Below are 25,663 nucleotides of genomic sequence, written 5' to 3'. Positions count from 1 at the left end.
GGCTCAAGACTTCTGGCTGAGCGGCACTCCCCCTGTGAGAGTGCACTGACACCAGGGGACAGCTCCTGCGTTAAGCATCTGCCCCCTGGTGGTCAGTGCGCATCATCACGACTGGTCATTCCGCCATTTGGTCGATTTGCATATTGGCCTTTTATTTTATAGGATTATGCTTTGATTGGTTGAACAGATGACTGGATGACCAGACACTTAGCATATTAGGCTTTTATTATATAGGATGGTTTAAAGCCACTGTATGTCTGCTAAAATTTCAAACATAAAAGTTTATTTTGAAAAAAAAGTTTATTTTCACATAGAATTAGAGATATTTTCAGTATAGCACATTTCTTTTATTCTATGATGCATTTTTAGACATCTACAATCTGAATGTGTCTGATTTTCAATTTTAAACTGTCAAACTCTTATCTGTAGTCTCTGAGAAATTAGAGAGCTCTCATGTCACAATGCTTGAACAAACGTTCAAAATTTGCATTTATTTTACTCTTCTGAACCTCAAATTAAGTCCAGTTTGTTAGTCTAGTTCTCAACCTTTCTAATGCCGCAACCCTTTAATAGAGTTCCTCATGTTGTGGTGACCCCCAACCATAAAATTATTTTCGTTGCTACTTCATAACTGTAATTTTGCTACTGTTATGAATCGTAATGTAACGATTGGGCCTAAACTGGCTCTCCTACATCCCCCGATTTGCTACTGTTATGAATCATAATTTTCGATGGTCTTAGGCTCTACAGCAGCGGTTCTCAACCTGTGGGTCGCAACCCAACCGCTAGCAGGGTCGCCTAAGACCATTGGAAAACACAGATATTTACATTACAATTCATATCAGTAGCAAAATTACAGTTATGAAGTAGCAACGAAAATAATTTTATGGTTGGGGGTCACCACAACATGAGGAACTGTATTAAAGGGTTGCGGCATTAGAAAGGTTGAGAACCACTGGTCTAGGTGAATCCTAACAAAATAATAGTATGGAACAAAAATTTTTAACATCCCCTCAGCTTAACTACGCCAAACTGTTACTGTAGAAGCCTTTTAGAAATAAATGATAAAGTGATTTGTTCCTACTTTCTTTTTCTTCTCCCACCCAAGCATGCATAATATACCCTATACACTTATAAATATTAGTAATAATTACTCATATACTATTTTATATACATGTTGAGAAAGAATACACACACTAAGGTCAAAAGTAACGAAATAGGAAAAATGCTACATAATACAATAAGGAGAACTATGTAACAGAATACAAACTAATTTGAAATTTATAGGGAGAAAAATCATTGGGTAAAAGATGAATAATTAACTTTTATTATAATAAAATGAAATTTAATTAAGTGTGCAAATATAAAGTTGTCATTTTGGGCACTATTAATATTTGTATTAGATATAAAAAACATGCAAGAAGAACCCATGTTTTGGGTATCAGTTAATATTAAGCTTTCTTATTTCATGCAAACAATGCACACTCCCTACTATTACAGATTCTTCAGAAGAATCAGTAGTTTATTGACAATATTGATTATAAAACTCATCATGTATTGCTATATCTGTTCATATATTAACTTTAAAAAATATCTTCACTAGTAACTATTCAGGGGAGATGAAAGCCTTAATAGAAACCACAAAAAATAACATATTAAAGCAGTGAAAAATTTATGGGACATGAAGTTATATGCCAGGCAGTGAATTGCAAGCCATTGGTAGAAGTATGAAGTGGAGCAATCTTTTTTGAGATAGTATTTGCCTATTATTTACCAAAACTTAAAATGCACATATCCTTTGATTCAGATATTTTATCTCTAGGATTTTACACTATAGATACCCGTACCTATAGAAGATATGTGTAACACATATGTATTGCAGTTATGATAGCAAAGATCAGAAAACAGCTTAAACTGTCAACAAAGAGAGACTGATCAAATGAGTATGGTAAAGCAATATGTGGCATCACTTACTACTTACTATTCAGCCATTAAAAGCATAAGGTGGATTTAAAAGCGTTGATATAGAAAGATGTTCAAGAAAATTATGGGAGGGAAAGCAAGCTAATAGTATATATACACTATAAGTCCACTTATTTTAGAAATCTAAAGGATATATGTATTACAACATGTTGTATTGCATATTTACATCTACATTATATATATGAGTATGTATGTACACATTTCTGGATAGATTAACAAACTTAACAATTTTACTCCTAAGTGTCTTTTATTTTGTAACACTCTGTTCTATGAGCTTTTGTTGTGGATATATGTTTTATAATAAAAACAAAGCAGCTAAAAAGAAGTCAATATTATAATGGTGTTTACAATAAATAGAAATAAATCAGGCTTTTTATCCAGAAATAAACAGAACAAAATAAAAAACAAAGAAGTAGTAAAATCCTGTTAGTCTTTTTTGTCAATTTTATAATTAAACCTTTATTTTACATTGACATACATGCTTATATATATACTAGAGGCCTGGTGCACGAAATTCATGCACTCAGGCAAGGTCCCTCAGCCCGGCCTGCACCCTCTCACAGTCTGGGAGCCCTCGGGAGATGTCTGACTGACAGCTTAGGCCTTCCTCCCGCAGGGAGCGGGCCTAAGCCACCAGTCGGATATCCTTAGCACTGCTGCAGAGGCGCAGCTGGAGAGGCTCCCGCCACCGCTCCTGCGCTCACCAATTGTCAGCCCAGCTTCTGGCTGAGCGGCGCCCCCCCTATGGGAGCACATTGACCACCAGGGGGCAGCTCCTTTGTTGAGTGTCTGCCCCTTGGTGGTCAGTACGTATCATAGCGACTGGTCGTTCTGACGTTTGGTCGATTTGCATATTAGCCTTTTATTATATAGGATGCTTGTGAACACCAGATACCAACACATATAATAATATACATTCAAACAGTCTTGAGAGGCTTCATATTTGTAACCTGTAACTCAAACCCTTAGCAGAATTACTTTAGTCAGCATTCTCTGGGTCAGATATAACAGGAGATATTCATGTTGATAATTTATGTATAATTTAAAATCATAAATACATTTGAGGTTATTATGAGCACTTTGTGCTCAAAAAATGATCATTTTCATTGATCTTAAAATGAATACATTCTGATTTAAATATATTAGACTAGAGGCCCGGTGCACAAAATTTGTGCATGGGGGTGTGTGTCCCTCAGCCCAGCCTGCACCCTCTCCAATCTGGGACCCCTCGAGGGATGTCCGACTGCCCGTTTAGGTCCGATCCCGGTAGGATCGGACCTAAACGGGCAGTCGGACATCCCTCTCACAATCCAGGACTGCTGGCTCCCAACTGCTTGCCTGCCTGCCTTCCTGATGGCCCCTAACTGCTTCTGCCTGCCAGCCTGATCACCCCCTAACCACTCCCCTGCCAGCCTGATTGATGCCTAACTGCTCCCCTGCCAGCCTCTTTTCCCCTAACTGCCCTCCCCTGCAGGCCTGGTCACCCCTAACTGCCCTCCCCTGCAGGCCTGGTCACCCCTAACTGCCCTCCCCTGCAGGCCTTGTCTCCTCCACTGCTCTCCCCTGCAGGCCTGGGTCCCCCCCCCAACTGCTCTCCCCTGTAGGCCTGGGTCCCTCCCACTGCCTTTCCCTGCAGTCCTGGTTGCCCCCAACTTCCCTCCTCTGCCAGCTTGGTCACCCCTAACTGCCTTCCCCTGCAGGCTTGATCGCCCCCAACTGCCCTCCCTTGCAGGCCTGGTCCCTCCCAAATGCCCTCCCCTTCTGGCCATCTTGTGGTGGCCATCTTGTGTCCACATGGGGGCAGGATCTTTGACCACATGGGGGCAGCCATCTTGTGTGTTGGAGTGATGGTCAATCTGCATATTACTCTTTTATTAGATAGGATAGAGGTCTGGTGCATGGGTGGGGGCCAGCTCGTTTGCCCTGAAGGGTGTCCCGGATCAGGGTGGGGGTTCCCTTGGGGCGTGGGGCGGCCTGGGTGAGGGGCCTGTGGTGGTTTGCAGGCCGGCCACACCCCCTGGCAACCCAAGTGGAGGCCCTGGGATGTGGGGTTTATGTATCTTCTACAATTGAAACTTTGTAGCCTGGAGTGGATTCAAGCCTTCTGCTTGCTCCGTGGCGGCAGCCATATTTTGGGGGGATTTATGTATCTTCTATAATTGAAACTTTGTAACCTTAAGTGAGGCCTGGGCTGGCCAGGGTGTGCAGAAAGCTTGGCTTCCTCCATCACCGGGGGCAACCTTAGCCTCCTGCTCTTTCTAGCTCTGTGGCTGCCGCCATTTCTGTTTGGGTTTATGTATCTTCTATCATTGAAACTTTGTAGCCTTGAGTGGAGGCCTAGGCTGGCAAGGGCAGGCAGAAAGCTTGGCTTCCTCCATTGCCGGGGAAACCCAAGCCTCCCCCCTCCTCTCTGTGGCAGTAGCCATCTTGGTTGGGTTTATTTGCATATTCGCTCCTGATTGGCTGGTGGGCGTGGCTGGTGGGTGTAGCGGAGTGGTGGTTAATTTGCATATTACTCTAGATAGGATGGGCATTTTGAAATTACGTAATATATCCAAACTGCAGAGGAACCCAAACTAAGAGCCTGGGGTTACTCACCAGTAACTGGAGTTCTCTGACTGAAAATTTACTCCACAGATCCACATATTTTGGTTATTCCCTTGTACCACCTCAAGGAATCAGGAGCTGTTAACATGAGAATTCCAGAAGGTTGGCACAACCCTGAGGTGTGTGCCAAGTGCTGGTTGATTCCCTTTCTGTATGAGCCTTAAAAGCTTATCACCCACCTTTGTAATTCTAAACACACAGGGTAGGATGAGTTTATGAGTGTAGCTCTTGAAAGGAGCTCACCTAATCAAAGAACTCCAGTTACCAGTGCGACTCCTAATTTTCCCATTTTTATTTTAACACAGATATCTACATTTTAGAAATTGAGAGCAGCGTCAAATCATTCTTAAGTCAAAAACAAGAAACATACTTTTTAGTGTGAGTATTGCAGTGCCAGATACATTATGCCTTTTACCTTGAGCTTGCAGTTTTCTTAGCAATTTGGCATCTGTGTTATCTAGAAATTCAGCACCACCAACATTCGGAGGCCGGCCCTTCCGACGTCTCATCCTGGACTCCTCTCTTGCCCGCTGTCTCTCTGGATTTGGCGGTCTTCCTCTACGGCCCTCCATTGCTCTGATGCGAGGAATGACATCCTCTTCTTTCAAAAGACACCACTGCATTCCCTTTTAATCAACATTTTAGAGAAATAGTGTTAAAAAATAGACACAAGTGTTCAGTAAGTCAGAACATGCTAGGTAAATTAACAGACATTTTGAAATGTATAAAGCAGGTACAATCCTTAAGAATTGTATTTTTAAAATTAAAATTATGTTTATATTTGTTCATGGCCTTTGGCATATCTTTTGTATTCTAACTTTAAATACCTAAAGAGAACTATATCAATATAAACAAAAATTATATAAATAAAGATATACACCTTAATCACCATTTCTGAATTATAATGACCATAATGTTGGCAGATAATTAAAAATACTAGTTGTGTGATGACACCTTATGGATTGTTCTCATGGGTTATTAGTACAGCCAAACACTAAGCTATTTCAACAATAGATGAAAGTATCTTTTTAGAGAAATCTTATAGCTAATAAATCAAGAAGAAATGCAAGAGATAAAGTATCAGCATTTTGCAATGTCTGATGAATTAATGGATCTAAGCATCGAACTTGCATGGCTGCCAATCACCCACAAGAGAGACAACCGGATAGACATCAGCTTCCTGATAGAGGTCCACTCCATCACCCCTCTATATTAGTCTTGCTTTACCAAAAAAATCAAAACTAGATTTGATTAAGCCTCTAGATTTAATGACTATAATTTCACAGGAAAACAGGGTGAGAAGTGTATGTTAAATTACATAGCAAAATCCGGTCTATAGGAAATTACAAATTACCCATTTTCTTCAATAAATTTCAAGAAGTAAACAGACTATAAGGAGCCTCACAATATGTATTAAACAATCCCAAAGATAAGTATGGATCTTACCTAGATCCTGATTCAAACAGACAAAGTGGCCAGAAAATTATAACAATTATGGGACAACTGAAAATTTGAATAAGGACTGATATTTGAGGATATTAAGATATTGTTATTTTAAAGTGTGATAATGGTACTGTAGTACTCTTGTAGATTATAAGAGTCCCTATCTTTTATATAAATAAATTGAAATATGTACAGATGAAATAAGACATATAAGGTTTGTTTCAACAAATTATGTAAGAGGAGAAGCAGATGGGGGTATACGTTAAACAATATTAGCCATGTGATAATTTCTAAAGCTGATGATGGGTACATGGTGTATATTATTCTGTCTACTTTTGTGTCTATTTGAGATTTCTAATTATAAGTTTCCTGACAGAAATACATACAACAGCATCATGCTAGTGTATTATAGGAATACTCCTGCTCAGTGTATAGATTCAATCTGAGTCTGGTTTCCATTATTCTCTGAATGTCAATCAAAACAAGTACAATGTTATGTTTTCTTACTCATAGCAATATGTCCAAAGTAATATGTTCATGTATAGAAAAGACATCCTTTAAAAATAATCCTTTGAAGAAATTGTTTTAGTGTTCTGTTTCTTACTTATTTTTTTCAGAGATAACTCATTTAGTGTGAAAATTAAGGAAATTTTATAAATGTTCTTTCTTCTTAAAAGAATCTAGCTTAAAAGAATTTAGCTTGAACCTCTGTGGTTAATTCTGCAACCAAAACCAATCAAAAGTTCTCAAGTTCTATTTTATGCCATGATTCCTAACCTAGGGCAAGCTGTCTGTGAATATCTCATTAAATGGGTACTAAAGATACAAATAATACTCCTGCTACTATAGCCAAGGACAGCTACACCTACATTCCAAGCAGGATGCTTTATTTCATTCATTGTGAATATGTAATATACTTTCATCCTCACACCAGCTCTACCTAATAAAGTGACTTTGATTGTTCCTACAGTACAACTGAGGGAATTCAGGCCCAGTGAGGTTAAATAATTTCCTGAGGAATAGAGGCAATAAGGAACAGAACTGTGATCCAAACCGCAAGTCTGTCTCACTCTAAAACCTTGTTCCGAACCACTACATGTACCTCACTGATGTTACAAACATGTTCTTTTACTTAGTATCTGATCACAATATTCAGACATGAAAGCACAGCCAAGATTATGTCCAGAAAGAATTGTGTCAGAAAAAAACTTTCAGGCATATAGTCCATAACTACAGGTTAAAAGTAGTAACTATACTAATTCTTTTCAGTAATTCACATGTCAAAAATAATTTTTAAAATTAATGCTGAGGGCCCTAGCGGGCTTGGCTCAGTGGACAAAGCATCAGCCTGCGGACTCAAGGGTCCCAGGTTCGATTCTGGCCAAGGGCACATGCCTGGGTTGAGGCTTGATCCCCAGTGGGGGGTGTGCAGGAGGCAGCTGATCAATGATTCTCTCTCATCACTGATGTTTCTCTCCCTCTCTTTCTCTCTTCCTCTCTGAAATCAATAAAGAAATATATTTTTTAAAAATTAATGCTGAGGAAAATAAGTGTTTTTTGCTGAGATTTCAAAGGAAGTCAATAGGAACAATAGTTAAACTAACTGTATATTTAGGCCATAAGCCTCTAAGAAGGAAGCCATCAAGACAATTTTATGTTCATCAATATGGGAAGCTTTTGTTTAGTTTAGGTTTTCATTTTTCTATTCTGCTCTCAGACACCAACACAGCATGCATCACATAAATTGAGAAATATACAAGTAACATCTGTGGCACTTGGAGTAGCAGAGAGAGAGAGTGTGTGTGTGTCAAGGAATCACATTCAGTTTTTAAAGTATCTTATTAATAATAAAACCAACTTTCAGCCAAGATTTAAAGGATTCCATCAACCTATCTTTTTTAATACAGTTACAATTTTTAGTTATGCTTTTGTTCATCGAGGAAAACATACCTATGTCAAAACAGGAATAGAATATTTGGGGCCCAAAACTTACCAGAAAAATATAGTAACATTATCATTTACATTTTGCCCTTGGCATTTAGAAAGTAATTCTTTTCTAAGAGTATTGCATATGTTGGGCTACATGTATCATCTGACTCCCAGATTTTAGAAAATGAGAAATGGACTGTTACAAAAATCAGAAGTTATCTTACAGCTTTAATTCACTGAGCAGGCAAAATAGTTGTGGGTATTAAAAAAAAAAGTATTTTTCTCAATAAACTTTCTCTGAAAAAAGCAAATATAATTTATATCATTTGATTAATTTGCTATAAGCATTTTGTCAATCAAAAATTATGCATGAAACGTTAATTTTTTCTTAATTTCTAAGAATAAGATAGCAAATGGTTCTTGAAAATAATCTTTCTTGACTAATATTTAAAATATATGAATAAAAAGAAAATCGATGATCAACATTATGGACATGGTGACAAATTAAGTCTATTACACCAATTATAATTCCGCTTTCAAGAGTTAGTAATTTAACTTTAGCAATAACACATTCAGTTCTATAAATATTACAAAGAAAGAGAAGGAAAAAATGGGTTTACATGTTATTTCAGAAGATTAAAAATAATTAAAGTAAATAATTATATAAGTACACTACATACTGTACACAGTAACGCATTCTAAAAGTACACTAAAAGACTATATTATAAAAATAGTTTCCATTACGTAAACATTTGTTGAGACACCTACTCTGTACAAGGCATAACATTTTCTAAAAGTAAACCAGAGCAAGCCCTCTCCTTAAAAGACTGACATTCTTAACTAGGACCTTAGGCTCAAGCTGTTCTAATGCAGGTGATTCAAGGTCCACACCCTGAGTTGTAATGAACTGAAAGAGGAGTTTAGAGGCTGAAAGATAAAGTTGTCTCAATTGTCCACTTACACAGTAATGATGGTCTGGATTAGGGCCTGAGACTTAGAGCTAGAAAGGAGGGCGAACACATCTTTTTCTAGAGAGAGGACTGCCGGGGTGTGAAGGAGGAAAGCCTAAAAGGGAGACCAAAAGAGTTGGGAGTAGTCTCTCGGCAACGTGGGAAAAGACAGGATATGAGGTTTCCTTCCTGAACAAAGTTAAGATCCCACATGGAGAAACACCTGAGAAAACTGGCCAATACATTTATTGCTCTTAGTCTTCTATGCTTTAAAAACTAAATGAGCTTTAAAGAATTTATTTTGGGGAGAAAGCAGTAAGTGAAGTAAACCAGTCCACCAAAAGCCAGTTCACTGAATGATCTATTTGCTAAATTACTGAAGATTTTTATTTGTTTAAGTTTTAGTATCACCAAGATTTTGCTGCAGCGATTTTCCTTGGATTTGTAGTCCTGGGCCACTAAGTGTCAGTTTCTCATGCTAACAATTGAGCTGCCTAGTGCTTCTCATATGCTCCATGTTATATAAGTGAATGGATGAATTTTATTCATATTTTCCTAGATCGGGTCCCATACATATCCCATTGAAACAGCTCTTATGAGTGCTTTTAATCTGGGTAAGGTATCTGGTCTGATGATTCTGGGTTTGTTAGTCATTTAGTGAATTGATGACTTTTATCAACTAATTTTTGGCTAAACAGTTTATAGTAAACTTAACCGTGGCTCAAGAAAACAAAGTTAATATTTTTTACTACTTTTCTCTTTGAAAGTATACTTTAAGAATCCTTTACTTCCTAATAATTACTTTATGAAAAATACTTTTATAATGTTATACCTAAAGGGAAATTGATCTTAAAGACCTCTTCTAATATGTATACTTCACATCATAGAGGAGGGAATTAAGATTTAGAAGAGTAGGCACTTCAGTTTTTCAAAGTAATACAGGATACAAAATTACCCTGCTAGGACGCTAAGAAAAATCTTAGGGCTTAAGCAAAGCAAGGGTATCAGATATTTTTGACAGAACTTAACAATTCATATTTTCAGAAAAACATTAAAGTTAGTATCATGAGAAAAATAAAACTTTAGTTGGATTTCCTTAGATCTATTTCAGTTTAGTTTATTTTTAACTACTTTATGGTGCCCAAGACAAGTAGTGAGTTTTAAATAACATAAACTTTACAGCCTTAAGGATTCTTAATTTACTCTAATCATATAGTTTATTAATATCATATACTGAAAGCACTTTAAAGGTGTGAAACAGTAAGAACAGCCATCTATGCTGAGAGATGGGTGTCAACTCTTGAAAACAGTGTAGAAATTATTTCCACAATGCTGGCTGTGCTTTCCAGTTACTTGCAGTAGGTTACCATCTAATAGTTATGACTTTCAAAAATACTTCCTTAGCGCCACACTTGGATTCATACATTTGGCCTCCTACTATAGGCCTGTGCCTAGCCATAAAAATCCTACCTGGTAGATTAGTGACATGAATTTCCAGACTTTTAGATTTCTGGTAGTGATCTCTCATGTTCTCAGAGCCACTCTGTGCACACGGCTATGTTGCATTAGGTGTGACAGTTAACAGCAGAGTTGAATTAGAACCCTGGTTGTTGACTTCCAATCTTTCGTTCTTTACTTATTGAAATAATTACCAGCATTACAACCTTGCCCAAAATCACGTGTTGCCTGCTTTATTGTGAAATCTTCCTTTATTCCTCATTAACAAAACTCTGATTTTATCTGGACAGCATTATGCTTAGTGCTTTATTTCTCCAAACAATGAGCCCCTCTAAGTCAGTGATCATAATTTCTCTTGCTTTTGTACTCTTCAGTTTCTGTATGAAGACTAATTTTCCCTCAAAGCCAGGCTTTCAAGTTCATTTCTGTAGTGAAATGTGTTTACAATTTTCTTTATGGAAAATGCCTTTAGGGAAAACTTATTTAGAAGAAAGTATGTCTGGCACATTAAGTATTTGCCACAAATATTTACTGATTAAGTGACTAAGAAAAGGGGCTCTTTCAATAAGACTTATAGACATTTCTCTATTCTCATGGCCTTATGCCATTAAAAAGAAATACCTTTTTAAAAATAAAATAAAAACTTCTCGAATAGAAAAAGCAACATTTTCTCAGTCACTTTTAACTCCTTTCTTCTTTGTATATTTCTTTTTCTTTGCATTTTAGCCTGAACACAGATGATATTCACAACTCAATGCTTGTGAACTTCCTGGTTGAAAAAAATAAACATGATTGTTATATTTATGCTTAAATGTGTTTTTTTTCTTTACAATTCACAAAAAAATGCTTTTCATAGATTGTCATATACTTCAGGTAACCTTTGTCATTAATTTATTTTGAAGCCGTCATATATTCGTAATAAAAATGTGAATGCCTTTTTACCTAAGTATCATATTTATGTAATTAAAAATAACCCTATTATTTACCAAAATGTGTCTAGCTCAACCTTACTTTCTATTATTCTGATACTCAAAAACAAAATAAAAACAAAGATAAAAATTAGGTTCAGCAAGTTCATTATAATGTGATGAAGTCTGTGAGAAATCTATTTATCTTACATCTTTTCGTTAGCAGGTAGCCAGCCAGTATAGCATAGACTTATAAAGAGTACATTATAGTTCATTTTGTTCCATGAAAGTTATCATCCCTAAAATCTTGGTTTCTATAAAAACTGGTAGGAAGTGTTTGCTGTCTAAGGGTAAGTAGATAGTGACAAGTAGCTGATTCTACAAATCCTTACCACATTTGTAGACTGAAATAAATAAAACTGACAATGACTAGATTAAAGCCACATCCCCCATTTATTGGGTCAATCTTATCTATTTAATTTAAGGGCTTTTCTTTTTTATAATTTTTAAAGGTAATCATTATATTGTCATGTTGTTAATAACTTTACTTAAATTTCAATAAATTTGAGCTCTCATACTCTACTTCTAATATTATTGTACTATATACTAAGTTAGCCAATATTTTCAACACATTTTTTGCTGTTAATAAATATATGTATAATTACTTTCTTAAGCTCAGAAATATATTGTGTCAAAAATTATTAACTTATACAAAATAACCATGGTTCCCTACTGCAGATATTATCTTCTAGCAGAAATTATCATCTTCTAAAATCCATTTGTAAAATAGAGAGTTTTGAAACACCACTGTTGTAATTTTTTAAATGCTTTAAACAAAATTAGAAGTTATAGAACAAATACTGGTGGGGTTTTTTGGTATGTTTTAAAATAAAAAAATACTACGGACAAATTATATTTTTCATTGCAAATGTTTTGTTAGGAGAGTGATTAAGGATACTAATGAATCTCCAAATACAGCATTTCATTTGCTATTAAACACTGCCCGAAATATAGGAAGCTTGGAAAACTGTAGCAGTTGTATTTAAAATCATTGTTTACAATCTCCATGATTTTGAAAAACTGAAAGATTAGTCTTTATTGGATTATAAGGGATAGAAGTATTTATTTTTTAAATAAAAAATGTTTTTCAGGTTATTTATGCAATACAAGCAAATTTTAGAAAATGTGAAATGAAATAGCATAGGGAAGAAAAAGATCTATTGTACCATCAACCATTACAACCATCATTAAACTTCTGAGGCATTTTCTTCCAGTCTTTCAATATGCATAGTTTTGTTTTTCAATCTATACAGAGTGGGGCAAAAGTAGGTTTACAGCTGTTCATATGGAAAATAATATAGTAATTAATAAATAACATAAGAATAAACTGTACTTCACATACTCAAAATTGTACACCTACTTTTGCCCTACCCTGTATATAGCCATTGTGCCATTTATACAACTTGTATAAAGGCAAACATTGTAAAGAGCTGCAGATCATCACTGCATGGTAACACTGTCTTTGTCCAATTTTGATTGGCCTACATTTTAAATCTTCTACAAAATGTAGGCAAATCAAAATTATTACACATCATAGCTACTCTAACAAAAATATATAATCTTTGTTCATGTTCATAGAATATTGTATAATTATGTACATTTCTAACTAACTATATGCTTATATATACTGATCATACCATATATAGAAATGTATATGGCTCTACATCTGTATGCATCTCTAATTAACGTTTTTGAAATTACTTACCTTTATTGTTGTTCTCTAAAAGTATCCTAAAATGAATCCAACTATTTTTTTTATTGATTGATTTGAGAGAGAGAGAGAGAGAGAGAGAAGGTGGGAGGGAGAGAGAGAAAGGAAAGAGAGAGCGAAATATCGATTGTTGTTCCACTTAATTATGCATTCATTGGTTGATTCTTGTATGTACCCTGATAGGGATCAATCCACAACCTTGGTGTATGGGGACGATGCTCTGACCAACTGTAACACCCAGCTAGGGCTCCAAATATTTTTTTTTAACTGAGATAAGTGCTCTCAAAATTGCTATTATTTTCCCTCTGCAGTCTGCTGAAATGTTGGCAGCTTAACATATTCTGGATTTAGTAATTCATCATATTTTCTTGATTAGAATGATCGCTCAGCAAGACAATATGCATTTGGAAAACACTGATTATGTTTAATAAAAAGTGAATGGATGTCAAAGAACAGTCTGCTCTGCCTAATAAGGCTTTAGAGATTAAGTCTAATTATCATTGATACAAAACTAAAAATTCGTTATGTATTGAACAACAATTAGCTTTGTTCTCAGAACAAAAATCTATTGATCTGAAAATCATAAAGCTATCTTTGGCATAAACAAGTAGGATTTGATAACACAAACCAAAAGATTACAAATGTAAAGAATTTATAAGTAAAATTATTACTACCTTCTAATAAGCTTTGTGACTGAAAAACTGATTCATTATATATGGAATATGCAAAATACCACTGTGGTTCTAAAATTCTGAGAATCTGTTTGGTGATAGATAAGTCTGAAGTGTAAATTTTTTTAAATTTAAAACAGAAAAATATAGACCATATTTCCATAAAGAAGACCAACCTCAGATAAACAGATTTTAGCATTTTAAAATTACCAGCAAGGAGATAAGTCAATTTCAACATAATTTGTTCCTTAAAAAGTATTGAACAATGAAAAATAGGTTATACAATGAACGCAAAAGAACATTGTTAGGAACCTCGAGTTCTAGTTATGTCCTGCCTGTTTGAGGCTGTGTGATCTTGGAAAATTTCCTTAATCTTTGAGCTCTCAAAATATACCTCTTGCAGAATGAGTAAGGTCTTTTTTATTTCTATCACTAGAAAACTAGAGGGTAAGGTAGAAAGGAAAAACCTGCCTATCCACAATAGAAAATATTAATTGCAAAAAAAAAAAAAAAAAATCCTGTATGTGCACTATAATGGGCCAAAAGGAAGAATGGTTCAATCAGGGAAGAAAATATCAACTTCAGATGGCTGAGTATTTTAACCTTTTGAAACGTTTTTATGCATATGATATCATTTTAACCTCACATAATCCTATGAAGCAGAAGTAAAATTATTAGTCTCTATTTTGCAGATAAAAAAATATAGGGGTCACTGTTTGTTGTTGGAAACCACAAAACCATTTCATGGATTAACAAGAATCTAGGTCTTCTCACTCCTTAATCAAGATTTGTTTCAATGGAACGGATAAAGTTAAAGGGAAAAATAAGCATATGTAGCTGAATCCAAGTATGAAAAAAGGCAAAACATTAAAGAGAAAATAAAGGAAATGAAGTCTCTGTGGTAGGTTCTTCATTTTGATTAATGAGGTTGCATATTTAACCCTCAAGCTGAAAGGGAGCTGTCACTACAGAACTGTGTGAAATTCATTTAAAAAATCAATTTTTGCAAAAGCAGAAATTTTACTTACCTAATATTAAGCAAATCTGCACCCTCTACCCCCCAAAATTACCCAACTTGTGAAAATGGATCATGTAGCATGTCATAATCAAATGGTAAGATCCTTCCAAAAACTAAAACATATTTGTCCTCTTTTTGATCTGACTTATAACAACGTTTTTCCTATTCAAATTAATTTTTAGAAAATGTTTACCTTCCAGGGAACTAATGCTTTCCCATATTTCACATGGACATGCAGATACTTTTATACCTGTATAACCTGTAAAACTACTGACAGAATTAACAAACAGGAAAAAGTTTATATAAAAAATGTTGAAAAAGACATCTATTATGCCAAAGCTCCTTGCTACTGAAACAGTAAACTGAGTAGTTTGAGTGTTGAGTGTTTACCACAAAGGAGTATGTACGCTATACCAATGAACTAACAGAGTGTAGTGAAATTTAATTCATTAAGGTTATGGTATTACTTTTTTGGTTCAAAGACTATACTTTTTAAAAAGTGGATACCTGCGGTCCATCTCTGGCTTCATAGAAGTCACCCACTCTTATTTTTGCACTGAAGCTGAAATTGTCCCTTGAGATATCCATTATTCCATTTCTGCTGAGATACTGAAAAAATCACATATTTTTCCACTTCAGGTTTTAATAATGACAACCCAGCTTTGATGTATAGCTATCTTCAGAACACTGTTTTGCGTATTCTATCAAGGGGCTATGGATTTATAGGAGTTCAATTTAGGTGAAGTACATTAGTCCCAAACACAGAACATTTTGCATCAAGGAACTTATCTGAGAAAGGAGTGTACTTTTTTTTTCCATAAGCATGCATAATAGGCACCAAATGTGTGTTATTTGGTGAAAAGTATGTACCTTTATTACTTCAGGGTACTGCCTAAGTTTCTTTCCACATGGAGCATAATATGCTACTTCTCCTTGAAGGCGCCCTCCAAAGTTTCTTATTCTTGTCTCTCTCTGCCAGCTATGCATAACAGAAATGAGAATTATAACATACTTAATTTAAAAAACTTTTAAAAACTAAAAAAAATTTTAAGAACATGCTCTTTAGAAAACATGAAAAATGCAAAGAAAACAAATATTAAACCCTCTGATTATACAACTGAGATGTATTTACTATTAAAATTATTTTAATTTTTAGCTAAGTAATTCAATTGAAATTAATCAAAGACTCAAGTTATAAATATGAAACTCCATTAAGTTTTTTAGAAATCTTAACTAGAATTACTTTGAGACATATTAATAGTATATGTCAATATGTACTGACTTTTTACATCTGAAAAGCTTTAAGTGAGAGGACGACAGTAAACCTGGCTGTCTGCTCTTGGAGAGTCATGTACTTCAGAGTAAAACTGCTCAGTTCCAATTAAACCATTTTAGGAAAACTCTGGCCAAGTCCCCTAGTCTTACAATGGCTTTCCCTGCCCTTAAATTCTATCTTCACAAAATCTCTGCACTCTGAATTGCACCCCTTCCCTTTGCCAAATGACTTGCTCTTGCTTCTTTTTCAGTTATATTCCCACCTGGATGCATGACCCCATCACAACTCTGTCATACCTAAACACAGCAGTTACCCTTAATTTCAGTTTTCTGATATATCATCTTACTTGCCTTTCATTCTAGCTCTTCTCTAATAAATACTATGCAGTATATTCACTTTATTAATAGTATAGAATATGAAATTAAACATGCATAAATATGTATGGGAAAAGCAAAAAGGGAAATCTCATTTTCCATACCCATATTCCAAAGGAATACGCAGTTCGCGTTCATCTGTTACTCTTCTTCTTTTGGAAGTGCCTTCAAGAAAATTCAGCCAGTTAACATAAAAGACTAGTTTACACAGGTGACAATTTTTTGATAGTTTTGAAGCTCCTCTTTAAATAAAAGATCTTAATGGCTTGGATTATTAGTGTTGTTCTGCAACTTGTATATTATTTTTAGATGGTTCAACAAAACACATTGTATAAAGTAGAGGGTTTCTTTGGTCTGCATGACAAAAGCTAGTCTTTCTCTCCAAAGAGAATACAAGGCAAGGTAAAAATATGTAGCGTTCCTCTGATTTTGTTATTTAAACATGGCTAAAGTAGTAGTAAAGTTTCAGAAAACCATATATTGTTGTTTTCTTTTAAAATTAGTTTTAAGATGCTGATAAATTCCAACTGCTGGCTCATACATTTAAAAATAAAATGTCTATGTTCATATAAATCCATAGTAAAAACACTAGTAGGTCTTTTAATTAAAGTACAAAGAAATCAGGTTATGATTACATGTAAAATGTTTCATAGATGACGACCAGGTTTCATAAATCCAAATACATACATTTTAATTAGTTGGATATCATACTGGCATGTGGCAAATGGAAGCAAAACTAGAAATTTCCAAGAAAAGAGTGAAATAAGTAAAACATAGTATTTTACTATATGCCTCTATATCTTCTTAGCTATTGAAATGAGAATAGTTTTGGAATATTAATGTAAAAACTTTTAAATGAAGACCTCTAGAAGTTTATAAAAGGTCAAACAGAAAAATATAGACATGGTGTGTTAATGGAATATTAATGCTACTCACTAATACAAATGATTGGCAATGTGTTGGGCAGATACGCAATTGAATCTTAAGTAACCAAGTGAGCTCATTTTTATAAAGTACAAAAAAAGTCCACTGTCAATCAAATATTAAGTTGTAGAAGCATAAACTAAACACAGAAGCAGGAAAGTATTCAAAATCAAGAGCTGTCATTAAGCAGATTCTAAAACTGTAAGCACAGAGAATAAAAATGGAAATGGGTCATATCCTTTGAAAATACATGCTGACCTTTCTTAGCCATCCTAAATCTAAGCTGAACACTCGATTCCAATGAGATCATCCTCAGACCACTGTATAAATAAGAATTCTTGCTATGGTTTGCCTTCTACTTTACAATAATAAAAATAAAGTGTAGGTACCAGAGTGTGGACTTGAAGTAAGTGTGGAAGAAGGTGTGCCAAGAAAAGCAGGTGACTGGGATTCAGAACATAAGGCAGCAGGAGCAGAGCCTGGGGCTTTTGCTATGTGGAGGTTACGAGGTGTTGAGTGAGCTGTGAGACTGATGGAAGGGCTTTTGACAGAGGAAGCTGTTTTATTCAGTTTCATTGAAGTTTTCTCTCCTTCAGTATCACTATCTGATTCATCTTGGTCTTTATCATCATCATCATCTTCTTCTGATCCTTCTGTATCTGATTCTGAATTACTATCTGATTCTGGGAAGTAAAAGAAGCATTTGTATATTATAACTAGATAATCACCAACAATTTGCAGTTTGTACCTAAATGGAATAGTTCAGGAACCAGCATCTGTGAATAAGAACTCAAATGAGCATCTTCCTGAAGCATAAATGTAAAAATTACTATCTGGCAAGCTATTTGAGTACAATGTTCGCAGGCTATAAAACCTCAAAATTCTTCATTAAAGTATCCATTTTACTCATAAAATAGTTCTCCTCATATGACACTATTCATAGGATGAATTCTGCCTAGTGGCTTAAATCACTTTTAATTTAATGGGGAAACTAAAGTGTAGAGGGGATCGAACTGATTATTTAAATTAATAGATCTCAATAGCTTAAGAATCATAGTTCACTATGAGAAAGAGAAGACTGGGACTGCCATCACCTTTCATCTGCACTTTGAGATGAAAGAACACAATGTTCTGAAGGAGATTCCTGGCTTTTTTGGCTGCAGTTATTCTATGTAGGTGTTAGGACTCCATCATGCTGCTCAGGCTTCACAAAAGACTGGGATTACTAACACAACTGTGGGGGGTAATATAATGTTTAATAATTCAAGTTTGTTCTAGCAATGTTGTCCTATAAATGCATCCATTCCTACAAGTATGTAAAATCTATTCCTGGATTAAACTGGGTAAACATAGGACTGATATTTGTACTGTATCTTAATGGCTTCCGGAACAACAGCTTTTGTGGAATTGTGTTTTGTGTAGTATTATCTGTCTACACTAAAGTTCATTATAAAGCTGTCTTTGAAAGATGTTAATACTGACATTCATTATCTACCATGGAAAGTTGTGTTTATGGGAACACCAGAAAAAATATTACAGGAAAAGATGTTCTTGCCCTGAGTAAGTAGCTGTTTTTACCTCATAAATACTTTACCTTGTATAACTGACTATATTTCCCTATTCATATTGGTGACTAGCAAATTTACAATTGGATTTGTGGCTGACCAGTTAACAAATCCAAAAACTTTGATAATATATATTTCATCTTTGAATTTAAAATTTAAGCTATCTTATATTTTCAATCTTCTGTGGAACAGGAAGGAAAGTTAAGGGGAAGAAAAATAAAAAGAAGTTAACAAAAAACAAAACAAAACCAGGAAGTGAATAAAAATAAAATCAGGAAGAATACTAAATGTTATTAAAATGCATTCTGATTGCTAACAGACATGCATAGAGATTTAGGTTTTTGCTACTTTCTGAATGATTGTGACACATTTTAACAAGTAGCATAAGAGATGCAAAAAGGGATAAATTAGTTGCGCTGAATTAAGTGAAAATTAAGCAACTTCATGATTTTCATGCGTCATTTATATTCGCTTTAAAGTATTATTTGTTTAATGCTAAATGAGAATTTTACTTAGGATTTCCAATTTCAGTTATGCCTATATTTTACCAGCTCTCTACAGAAATATACATAGCTGTGTGAAACATAGTGAATGACATAATTATCAGCCTATGACTTAAGAACCTCTTTTAAAATGTTTTGGTTCACGTAGCATTTACTAAAATACTTTAAATTTTTAAAATAGAAAATAACCTGATTGGCTGTCATCAGATTCATCATCTTCCTCATCTTCATCTTCTTCCTCATCATCTTCCTCTTCATCTTCATTTGAATCTTCAGAATCTTTACTACTGGGAATGTCTGAATCTGTTCCTCTAAACTGTTCCACTAAAGATTTTGCAGGATGAGAGTGATGTGTTTTTACTGGGTTTACATTATTGCTAACTGCTTTTTCCTTCCCTTGACTATGGAGTATGGGAAAGGCAGAGGGCATTACAGCTGTTTGATTGCCAGGGGTCCTTCTTCCACTTGTACTCAAATTCACAGGTGAGGAAAAAGGGGTGCTACTTGCAGTAGCAATGTTCTCATTAATCTTACTCTGCATTTTAGTTTTGGTAGTAAGTGCTAGAGGAGCTTCTTGAATGACACTTTGAATAACTCCATTTGGTTGGTGATTACCTAAAAGTGCATTTGTCAAGAATGGATTAGGGTGGTTGTTTTCTAGTGTTTGTTTTGGATGTGCTGGTGAGCTAGAGGTTCCTTTAGGATTTGACAAAGCTGCAATAACCTTCTTCAGGCTCTTGGAGGACTCCTGTTTCTTTAACTGTGCTGGAAATGTCTGTTTATATTGTTCCTGTTGAAACATAAGTTAAAAGAACAAATCAACAATAAGAACAACAACTGCCTGCAGTATCTGACAACTGCTTATACACAAATTTAAATCATGATTACAAGTGCTGTAAAAGTAGTGTCTGTGAAGACTGCTGGTTGCCGAACCTTGGCTAGACATAATGTATTAAAATTCAATTAGTCCTTCCCTCTCACATGTTTCCTGACTGTGCCCCTCTCTTTACTATTACTCCCATTTTCTCAACAATCCAAGTTTGAAACTCTAAAATTGTCCTTCACTTTCCTCCAAGTCAGTCATATTACTATGTCTTTGGATTCTTTCATTAAAATATTGCTCAAACTTAAGCCATACCATTTCTTCCCACCCAACTCAATATATGCTTTACACAAATGTCAATTAAATCTTAATATAAGTCTAATATTATATATTAGCTCCTCAGTCAAAAGCTTTAGTGCCTCCTCCACCATTGCCAACTTTAGAAAATAAATACTTTTCATATAAAGTGCATACCTTTCTAGTAAAACATGTCACACCTTGTGCATGTTATATTTTCACTACCTCCACATTTTATTATAACTATTTTCTCTGCATGAAGCATCCTCCTTTTGTAAATTTTAAGTTAATGAAATGCTGTTCATTCTTCAAAATTCAACCAAGCAGCTTTCCATGCTTGTCCCAGCCAGACCACGTATGCCTCTATCCTTTGAGCACCTTGACCTCCTTATATTCTGTCCTGTACAACCTATAGTCAACGTGACAGAAGCTGATGGAAATGCTGGCTCAACATTCTGGGGGGCCAACTTTAGGGTGCCTTCAGCATATTAGCATTGGTAAGAGTATAATGAAAGTTTACAAAAATTATCCTTAGGAAAAGTTAATTTGTAAACCACTAAGCCTTAAAATTTACATCTGTAAAAAAGGAATAAAAAATTATTTGGCTAACAGAATTGTTCTGAACAGAGTAAAATCATGGATTTTATTTATTAAAATAAAGTAAAATGATATGCAAATATAAACTGAAATAGGATGATTAAAGCATTTTAAGTTATAGATACAGAAGATAAAATTCTGTAAAGAAAATGGTTGCCTTGAAATTAAAATCAGCAGTGCTCTCAGCATTGGACAGGGCTTTTAAAAATCAAGGCAGCAAAGATTTGTGGTAGGCATTTCACAGGGATAAATGCAGATGGAATGCCATACAAAATCACTTATGAAATATTTTAAAGCACCAGTACTAATTAGCAACACACAATTCCTATATAAACTTCTTCACTTAGAAAATTAAATTATTAATTTTGTAAATAAGACTATCACATAATATTCACACCCAAGGCATTGCCCCATAATTAATCAATATTTAATTAGTGAATAAAATATGGAAAATTATAGCAAATAATTGCATTTGCCTTTTGAAAATAATTTTATAGCAAAATTTTAATATTAATATGCTTTAACATACACAATTTTAGTTAATACTTATATGATACTAGAGGCCTAGTTCATGAAATCGTGCACAGGTAGGGTCCCTAGAGAATGCTGGCTGCCAGCCAGGGCCTCTCTTCCCCCAGCTGCCTGCCACTGCTGCCACTGGCTGGGGCCTCCCTTCCTGCGGTTGGCCGGCTGGCCCCGCGCCCTGGTCGAACTCCCAGTAGAACTCCAGGTCAAGGGGACAATTTGCATATTATACTTTTATTATGTACTAGAGGCCCGGTGCATGAAATTCGTGCATGGAGGGTGTGTCCCTCACCCCAACCTGCACCCTCTCCAATCTGGCACCCCTCGAGGGATGTCCGACTGCCCCTTTAGGCCCGATCCTACCACACTCCAGGACTGCTGGGTCCCAACTGCTCACCTGTCTGCCTTCCTGATGGCCCCTAACTGCTTCAGCCTGCCAGGCTGATCACCCCTAACCACTCCCCTGCCAGCCTGATTGATGCCTAACTGCTCCCCTGCCAGCCTGATTGCCCCTAACTGCCCACCCCTGCAGGCCTGGTCACCCCTAACTGCCCTCCCCTGCAGGCCTGGTTCCCCCCAACTTCCCTCCCCTGCAGGCCTGGTCCCCCCCAACTGCCCTCCCCTGCAGGCTTGGTCACCCCTAACTGCCCTCCCCTGCAGGCCTGGTCTCCCCCAACTGCCCTCCCTGCAGGCCTGGTCCCCCCCGCAACTGCTCTCCCCTGCAGGCCTGGTAACCCCCCCAACTGCCCTTCCCTGCAGGCCCGGTTGCCCCAAACTTCCCTCCTCTGCCGGCCTGGTCACCCCTAACTGCCCTCCCCTGCTGGCCATCTTGCGGTGGCCATCTTGTGTCCACATGGAGGCAGCCATCTTTGACCACATGGGGGCAGCCATCTTGTGTGTTGGAGTGATGGTCAATTTGCATATTACTCTTTTATTAGATAGAATAATAATAACTACTGCATACCACAGTATATTGTATATGTACAATGTATTTAAACTTCATATTTATATATACTGATTTAAATTTTCAGCAGAAAAACTTGTATTTTCATTTCCTAGAGCACAATTATGTCACATAATCATTCTGTGCTTTTTTATAGGTAGTAAAATTTCCCTCTAAATATATAGGATCAAAAACAGTCATAAAAACAAAAACTTTCCCTTTAGTTTTATATTTTGTATTTTAATTTTCTGAAATTGATCCTCTCCAGTTCTGAAGAATCTCTTCCCATATATTGACTCTGAAGGTTTTAAAAAATAACCAAAGGTAGATATCCATATTTTATATCCAAGAATAATATCAGTTACTCTTTTACAGCAAACATGCTCTCTTTTTTTTATTTGAGGGGTGGAACATAAAAAGTAGGGGAGAAAATTGAAACCTGTATAGTAGCAAATGACTTTCTGCTTTAAGACATCCACTTGGATGACAGGAGTATAGGAAGAGATAGGTATGAAGAAGCTCTGATCTAGCTCTAAGCTCTTGCTCCCAGGACTCAACCAAAGTCTCTGAAGACTACAGAAAAATCCTCTAGGCAAAACTGATAAAGAAAATTGACTCCTAGTCTATATATGCAATTAATGTATACTGATTTGAATTAAATGCCTACAGTGTAAGAGTATAGAAGGACCCAATCTACACTAATAAAAAAGAAACATGCAAATTGACCGTACCGCTGCTACACCCACAAGCCACGCCCACAAGCCAATCAGGAGCGAGTATGCAAACTAACCCAACCAAGATGGCTGCGGCCACAGAGAGAGCAGGAGGCTTGGGTTGTCCCCAGCGATGGAGGAAGCCAAGCTTCCTGCCCTGCCCTGGCCAGCCCTGGCCTCCGCTCAAGGCTACAAAGTTTCAATTATAGAAGATAAATAAATCCCAGATACAAGGGCCTCCGCTTGGGTCACTGGGGTGCATGGCTGGCCTGCAAACCACCACAGGCCCCTCGCCCAGGCCGCCCCACGCCCCAAGGGAACCCCCACCCTGATCCGGGACACCCTTTAGAGCAAACCAGCTGGCCCCCACCCGTGCACCAGGCCTTTATCCTACCTAATAAAAGAGTAATATGCAAATTTACCATCACTCCAACATACAAGATGGCTGCCCCCATGTGGACACAAGATGGCTACCACAAGATGGCCAGCCGGGGAGGGCAGTTGGGTGGGACCAGGCCTGCAAGGGAGGGCAGTTGGGGGTGATCAAGCCTGCAGGGAAGGGCAGTTAGGGATGACCAGGCTGGCAGAGGAGGGAAGTTGGGGGCAACCAGGCCTGCAGGGAAGTGCAGTTGCAGGGGACCCAGGCCTGCAGGGAGAGCAGTTGAGGGGGACCAGGCCTGCAGGGGAGGGCAGTTGGGGGGGACCAGGCCTGCAGGGGAGGGCAGTTGGGGGGGACCAGGCCTGGAGGGGAGGGCAGTTAGGGGTGACCAGGCCTGCAAGGGAGGACAGTTAGGGTGACCAGGCCTGCCGGGGCGGGCAGTTAGGGCAACAGGCTGGCAGGGGAGCAGTTAGGCATCAATCAGGCTGGCAGGGGAGTGGTTAGGGGGTGATCAGGCTGGCAGGCAGAAGCAGTTAGGGGCCATCAGGAAGGCAGGCAGGCAAGCAGTTGGGACCCAGCAGTCCTGGATTGTGAGAGGGATGTCCGACTGCCCGTTTAGGCCCAATCCTACTGGGATTGGGACTAAAGGGGCAGTTGGACATCTCTTGAGGGGTCCCAGATTGGAGAGGGTGCAGGCTGGGCTGAGGGACACACACCCCTGTGCACGAATTTCATGCACCAGGCCTCTAGTGATTAAATAACACCCAAGAAAAGCACAGACTAGTGAGGAAGGCAGATACATAGTAGATATCATGAAACAATTGAGACTATCATAGGACATAAAGCAATATTATTTATATTAGATTGCATATGAAGAAAAAGAGTTGGTATAAGGGAAGTATTTATAAAGTGCCCTTTAAGTTAATACTAAGTACCAAGAACAAGTAGATAAAGTCATTTAGAATTGAGTCTAATGTGAATGTCCATTCACATAAAATATTTCCCATTAACAACCATTATTTCAAAACAACAAATTATTTCATCTTAATCATGTGCTTTGAAATCAGAATGATCTCTGTTTAAGACACTTCTGCTCGTAAATTGTTATGTGATGTTGGCAAGTGGCTTAGTCTCCCTGAGTCTTAATATCTTTATCTCACACAGTTTTGTAAGGATTATATAAGATCATATGTGTCGAAAGCCTAGCTTGGCTACATTTATTAAGCAAATATTTAATAAGTGACTTTCTAATAGGCAGTCACATAAAATTCTTTAAATAAGAAACTCTTTAATAAAATTAAGAAACCTTTCATAACACAAATACTTCTTGATGTTATTTGGTAAATTCATTTATCTTAAAGTGGAATATACATTAATGAGAATTAAAATAGCCTCCAAAATGTAATTTTTAATTTGCTTAATTTACTCATGGATAGTCAATAATGTAATGCCAATAATAATACATTGTTATGATGAATGGTGCATTACAAATTATCATGTGCATGGTATTATGATACCACTGTCATTCCCTTTAATCAATGATTCTCAAATCTGGCACATTTGAATCACCTGGGAAATATTTTAGACATGTAACACCTTAATCTCAAGACAAGAGAACCTGATTTAATTGTTTTAGGTGGTATTTCCTTTTTAAAATTTCCCAGCTGATTCTAATGTACACATGAGAATTGTTTACATTCTCAAAAAAGCCTATTTGTTGAAGTCATTTATGTTTGACCCAGTTCTTGATGTAAAACAAGAGTCAATGGACTAGAACAGTGGTCGGCAAACTCATTAGTCAACAGAGCCAAATATCAACTGGTACAACGACTGAAATTTCTTTTGAGAGCCAAATTTTTTAAACTTAAACTTCTTCAAACGCCACTTCTTCAAAATAAACTCGCCCAGGCCGTGGTATTTTGTGGAAGAGCCACACTCAAGGGGCCAAAGAGCCACATGTGGCTCGCAAGCCGCAGTTTGCCAACCACGGGACTAGAACATTGTGA

General features: G+C 36.6%; 1 protein-coding gene across 22 annotated transcripts in view; it reads right to left on the bottom strand.

Moving 5' to 3' along the window:
• BAZ2B (bromodomain adjacent to zinc finger domain 2B) overlaps window positions 1-25,663 on the bottom strand; it is a 372,529-nt gene that overhangs the window by 75,776 nt on the left and 271,090 nt on the right. For 7 of the 22 annotated variants that reach the window (XM_080671184.1, XM_080671200.1, XM_080671195.1 and 4 more), the window contains 6 exons: window positions 19,570-20,170; window positions 17,702-17,995; window positions 16,493-16,553; window positions 15,609-15,717; window positions 15,246-15,347; window positions 5,006-5,216 (listed from right to left, as the gene is read on the bottom strand). In XM_080671184.1, coding sequence (XP_080527310.1) covers window positions 5,006-5,216; window positions 15,246-15,347; window positions 15,609-15,717; window positions 16,493-16,553; window positions 17,702-17,995; window positions 19,570-20,170 — 1,378 coding nt within the window. The remainder of the gene's footprint in view (window positions 1-5,005; window positions 5,217-15,245; window positions 15,348-15,608; window positions 15,718-16,492; window positions 16,554-17,701; window positions 17,996-19,569; window positions 20,171-25,663) is intronic. The other 15 variants (XM_080671185.1, XM_080671189.1, XM_080671194.1 and 12 more) reach the window with 3 other exon arrangements.

Source organism: Plecotus auritus (genome assembly GCF_963455305.1).
Source record: "Plecotus auritus genome assembly, chromosome: 5".
Lineage (NCBI taxonomy): Eukaryota > Metazoa > Chordata > Mammalia > Chiroptera > Vespertilionidae > Plecotus > Plecotus auritus.
This window is presented reverse-complemented; position numbering and strand designations above follow the sequence as displayed.